At 48.4% G+C, this 6000-nt stretch overlaps 1 protein-coding gene across 1 annotated transcript in view; it reads left to right on the top strand.

Annotated features, from left to right (window-relative positions):
- The window catches only part of MIB2 (mindbomb E3 ubiquitin protein ligase 2), a 28673-nt gene extending 22673 nt beyond the window's left edge, over positions 1–6000 (top strand). Inside the window, exons 15-18 of the mRNA XM_029962408.1 lie at positions 1317–1495; positions 2544–2728; positions 3498–3563; positions 4778–6000. Coding sequence (XP_029818268.1) covers positions 1317–1495; positions 2544–2728; positions 3498–3563; positions 4778–5019 — 672 coding nt within the window. The 3' untranslated portion in view covers positions 5020–6000. The remainder of the gene's footprint in view (positions 1–1316; positions 1496–2543; positions 2729–3497; positions 3564–4777) is intronic.

Genomic DNA, 6000 nt, shown 5'->3' on the forward strand with positions numbered 1-6000 from the left:
TGAGCTGGGAGCAGGAGGAATTCCAGCATTGAGGGCAGGAGAACGCTCGCTGTCGGAATGTCAGCGGGATCCGAGGGGGCAAAGGAAGGCAGGGAGACTGTGGCAAGCCAGTGCAGATGGGGAGCACAGAAACAAATAGGAACAAACCTTCCTGCTTGTGGGAAAGCAAATAGGTCCTCTGAGGGGGTGCTTGAATTTATAGCATGGAACTCGACATAGCCAGACAACAATTCATCCCGTCTCCCCCGATATTTTTATTAGCATTGTGCTTCTTTCCTGACATGGGAAAGGTCACGAATCCACTTGCAGAGCCAAGAGTCCTGGGTTTAATTCATGCCCCAGGACCACAGCAATTCATTTCTGTCTGATGGCATGGAAAATATGAGGACAGCAAACCACAGCCACCCCAGTTATCTGCGGGAGGACAGCAGTGTGTGAGAGGTGAGGTGGATCGGGCTGAAGGGTAAAGACAAAGTTGTTACAAAGCCTGAACTGGATTTCCCTGTACTGTTCTCTATTCATGGATATAAAGACCCTAGTTCTAGAAATCAGTGCAGCACATGCCAAGGGGTGTGGGGATAATTTAATGCACTGGAAAATCCAGCATGGATTTTTTTTTTCTTTCTTTCTTTATTTTCAAATGATCAGAATAAGCAAAACCACCCATTCCTCCTTTCTAACTGTTGATGCTTGGAAAAACCCAGTGCATTGGTCATCCATTCTGCTCATTGCCAAACTGCAGTTCTTGTGGTAGCAAGAGCTGATGGCTCAAGTGCATGGCCAAAGGCAGCCAACAGCTAGTCCTGGATGCAGGAAATCTTAAACATTCCCAATGTTATTTACAGTAACATCATATCTAGATGCTGTAGGGTCCTTCACGTCCAATTCTATTTGCCCTGACCTACACACTCTGGTCTTTTAAGTCATTGGGAAACGTTTGTTGACTTTAATTTGGGTCACGTGCATAAAAATTTTGCTTTTTAAATAGATGTCACTTAAGGCTCCATGGGCCAGCTGTTCCTCAGCTGGTGTGTGCTGTGGTGTCTTCACCTGCTTCCTTTTCACCACCTGAAGAAGTGAATGCCCTTTGCTATGATTTGTGTTGATTATCACCAGTTAGGACCAGCCTTATGCACTCCTGTCCCTGGAATGTAAATTTGAATCTGCTGTTTAGGTGCTGAAGGGTCTTTTTTGTGTTTTCAAGAACTAATGCTAAGTTGCACTTTCAAATTGTAAGTACAGGGTGTAAGACTTTGTTTAGAATTTGATACAGAAACTTTTTGTGCTAACAGAGTGTGTTCCTCCACATCTTTTAGCTGCAGGCTTCTGGCTTTCTTGGAAACGTAGAGCTGAATGTGGGGACTGCAATTGCCTGCTACCTAGCACAAGAAGGAGCAGATATCAATTATGCAAACCACAGAGGAAAATCTCCTTTAGACCTCATTACAGATGGGAGGATTGTCCAGATTGTCAAAGACTTCTCACAGAAATTCAGGTAAACCTTGTGCTCAAGGCAGTGGCAGCAAACTCCCCTGCAAACCACAGAGTGCTCCCTCCAGCTCTTCCAGGAGGGATGGAGCATCTCTGGAACACTTGGGGTGTCAGTCTGAGCACCTCCTGTTTCTTCTGGAGCTGGTTGCTGCCCCGTGTTTCTGGAGGGGTTATGTGAGGCTGGGTGCTGCCATTGGAAAGTGCTGGGAAAAGCAGATTAATGTTGCTCAGTGCAAACTCAGCCTCCTGACTTAACAGAGAGCCCTGAGGCAACCTGAGGAGTCTGGCCACTGAAGCCAAGAGCAACTTTGCAGAGTCGTTCTGGGTTCTGTTTTATTTTCATTTGATTCTGCAGTTGCAGGTATTTAAAGTCTAAGCAGAGAGGAAGTGCAGCAAAAGGGTGGCCACCAGAACCCACAGAATTCATTCCAGAGCCGGATAAATGCTTGTTTTTCAGCTGATAAGAGAAATAGCTGAGAAAAGGGAGAGTATAGCCAGTCAAAGATGGCTTTATCTCGGGTTCTGAGAAAACATCTGTTTGCATTTTGACTTTGCAAACATGAAAGCAGAGTTTGGTCTGAAGGCACAGACTTGGTCCTGTTACTGCTGGAGGAGGAACCACACAGCAGTGCTGTGACTGGCCATGCCTCTGGTCCACTGTGGAAAAAAAGGTGAAATGTGTCCCTTTAAACATCTTGCACAGGAATTTTGTCAGTGGAGCATATGTTGGATTGAGGTTTTTTTGCTTAAAGAATGTCATTTCTTTCAGACTGACGTTCCTCAGAACAGCATGCTGGTTTCAGCAGCTGATTGTACTGTCAGTACCTCACTGCTGCCCTCCAAAAGGGCATTTTCAACCTGTGTAAATATGAGCCATCCTTGCTCTTTTCTTTTTAGGTAGAACTAGTCAGAATCCCAACTGAGTCGGTCCCAGTAGGACGAGTGAGGGATCACAAGTTTATGCCACTGAGCGTTTGCCAGGGATCAGCACAAAGCTGCTGAAGGAGGATCTGGGGTGTGTGGCTCACGTTCTGTGCTGCTCCTGCTTTCAGGGAACAGCAGGTTTCTTCGGAGAGCTCCACCATCACCTGCAGCCTTCGCCGTGTGCACACCACGCCCAACACCATGACCAACCTCAGCGTGTCCAGCGTGGCCGTGCCCACAGAGTGCCTGGTCTGCTCAGAGCTGGCCTTGCTCATCCACTTCTTCCCGTGCCAGCACAGTATTGTGTGTGAAGGTGAGTCCTTCCCCTGTTCCTTTCCCCCTTTCCATGTTTTTCTTTCCCGTTCCACCGCCCAGCCTCCTTAGCTGGGCTCCCATAAATCAGGCTCTGTGTGGACACAGAGTGAGCCATTGTGCTGTTTGTGTCCTGAAACAACCCCAGCATGATTTCAGCAGCTTGGGCAGGACATCCAAAGTTATCTGTGAAAAGCACAGAATGTTCTACCCACCTGCTGATTGGGACCCAAGGCAGCTTTACTTGTGCTTGTAGATGCCTGCACGATTCAGAAGGAAAGGCAGGTGCCTCAGTTCTAGCTCTCAGTGCTTTATCCATGAAAAACCTCCTGAGAAGGATTTCCCTCTTCTCTGGCTTTCACTGCTGTTTGCATTTCAGTTATTTTAGTGGCAGCCTACTCAAAGATGTCAGCAAGTTTGTTATCTCACAAGGCACTCACAGTCTGACCCCAGGGAATTTGGGATTTTTGTGTACCAGAGCTGCTCCCTTTTCCCCCAGAACTGTTTGGATCCACAGTGCAGCAGTGCCAGTGCCACAGAGCATCAGGGACTTAAAGGTGTTGTGTTTGCTACTGACCTAGGAAAGATTAAACCAGGAGACTTAAGGCACAAAAAGCAGGTTGTGACCTCGTTCCATGCAGAAACAATCTCTTAATCACCCAGGGAGGCCTCAGGTTGTTCAAAGCTGGTGTTCTTGAGTCCGTTGCTTTCCTCTCTGTTCTGACATCAGGGGGCTTAACTGTGATCTCTTCTTATGTCATTTGTGCTAGAATGCTCCAGGAGGATGAAGAAGTGCATCAAATGTCAAGTGACAATAACCAAAAAGCTGAAACAAGGTAATGTTTGCTGTTCTTGCTGTGAGTGCTGTGGGAGGGATCCTGTACAGGGTGGGTTTGAGGGGCATTGATGATTTTCAGTGGAATAGCAAAGGGAGTTAATTTGTTTGGGCTTGTGTGTGTGTGTGTGTTTGTGCCTATTGCCTTGCCCACCTTTAGAGGGAAAAAAGAACATCTCAGATGTCACAGGCCAAGCTCAACCTGCATAGACAGGACATTTAAGGAAGCTTTGCCTGGGTCTGGCTTATTCTGTGCATTGAAAGCAAATATCAGGCTCTCCAGTCTGTTTTCACATGTGGTGGCTTAACAGTGAAAATTTATGAGAAAGGAAAAATTGCATTTTGTGCAAGCCTTGCCTGTGCCTTGGCTGAAATCACAGTGCCTGTACAGGGCTGGCATCACCCAGCTCTCCAGGAATCCCTGAGCTGGATTGTTTCAATAAGGCTCTTCAGCTCAGTTCCAGATGAGACATTTGCATGCAGATTTTTGCTGGAGGAGGGAACATCAAGGTCTCCAAAAATACCAGCTGGATTTCCCTGTCAGTGATGTCTTCAGTGCTTTGTCCCCAAACCCACTTCACCTTCATGGATTTGAAACCACTCCTTGCACCACTGATGTGCAAGTGGCCCCAGAATGCTGAGGAAAGGGGCATCTATATTGAATTGCAGAGCTCCCTAATCAAGGATTAGAGGAGCAGAATATGAGCAGTGGGGCTGAATTAAGCTGAAACCAGGAGGAGTCTGTTTACCTAAGCTGGCATTTGGGGTTTCTTTCATTTCACAGAGTTGACAGAGTGACCCTATTTGTGTAAAAGTCAAGACAGGTCATGTCAAGTGGTTTCTTCTTGTTTGACCATGTGTACCCTGAAGGGCTTGACCAGAAATTTGAGTGCCAGATGTGAACAGGGAGAACACTGGAAGGATTCCTGGGCTGGCGTGGCAGAACATCCCACCCAGCTCATGTTCCAGAGCACCAAGGCAGGACATCTCAGCCAACATTTTGTTTCCTTTAAAACAAACAAAAAAAACAAACCCACAAGCCACCTCAAACCCACCCACACACACACAAACCAGAAGGGAGGAAAGCAGCACTTTCTGGCCAAGTCTGAAAAGCATCCCCCCGGGCTTTTATGTGAGGAATTCCTGGATAAGGCTCAGTGAGGAGAGTTTAGGGGCGGGGTGTGACCCTGACTAACCCTCCCTGGTGCCCCGCAGACAGCACGGAGGTGGAGTGCAGCCCCAGCTCGGAATCCACGGACCAGAGGAAGCTCATGGAGGAGCTGCAGAGCCGCTACCGGCAGATGGAGGAGAGGATCACCTGCCCCATCTGCATCGACGACCAGATCAAGCTGGTGTTCCAGTGCGGGCACGGCTCCTGCCCCGACTGCAGCACGGCCCTCACCGTGTGCCCCATCTGCCGCCAGGCCATCCGAGAGAGGATCCCCATCTTCGTCTAGGGGTGCTCCCAGCCCTGCCTCCCCCCCTCCTTGGTTGTGTTTTGGGGGTTTGGCTCCTCCCTGCGAAGCCCTCCTGGAGGAGAGGGAGGTGTCACACACACAGCTGGTGTCGGAGGTGGCCCCTCGGCACCCCCTCCCCTGTGCTGCTCCTCCATCATAAACAGCTCTGACCCGTCTGCCCGGGGTGAAAGAGCCCTTCTGGAGCAGAGAGACCGACAGAATTCCACGTGGAGATGTTCCCCACTGGCATCCAGCTCCAGGACTGCACCACAGCCAGTGCCCTGCGGGGTGGATTTCCCTGGACTGCCCTGGAAGGAGAGACTGGAGCAGGATGTTCCTCATCCCGTGGCAGGAGGAGCAGGATGTTCCTCACCCCTCATCCCGTGGCAGGAGGAGCAGGATGTTCCTCATCCCGTGGCAGGAGGTGGAAGAGCACACACTGCACTTCCCCTGAGGAGATCCCAGCTCTCCCAGCTGCCTGCCAGGGGTAGGGAGGGATGTCCTGAGAGTGTCCTCTCCAACCCAGAACCTGTGGACTCCACTCCACCAGAACAGAGGCAAACTGGATGTAATAAGGTCCTAAAGACAGAGCATGTGCCTTAGAGATAAAGTAGTGAACACTGATTGAAGAAAATATGTTGTTACAACAAATATTTCTAACCTCTAAGTGACGCTCTTCTTCCATATTTTATTTTATTTTTTTTTTTGGCACAACTGTGTGTTCAGAGACTCCTGAGCTTTCTATCCATAATGCCAAAGGCAGGTGTTAAATACTCCAATCAAAGTGTAAAGAAAATAAATAGTTAATAATTAAGAGACGAGAGAGAGGAAGGAAAAAAAAAAAAAGGGGGGGGGTGTTTCATTTTTGTTTCTTTGTTTTGCAGCAAAACTTAATAAAATAAAGTATATATTTTCCTGAGCATTAAAATGAATGTACAAACAGTAGCTGAAATGTGGATCCAGCTGTACTGTGTTTTCCAA

The sequence above is a fragment of the Manacus vitellinus genome, unplaced genomic scaffold (assembly GCF_001715985.3).
Source record: "Manacus vitellinus isolate BGI_N305 unplaced genomic scaffold, ASM171598v3 scaffold_46_pilon, whole genome shotgun sequence".
NCBI classification, from domain to species: Eukaryota; Metazoa; Chordata; class Aves; order Passeriformes; family Pipridae; genus Manacus; species Manacus vitellinus.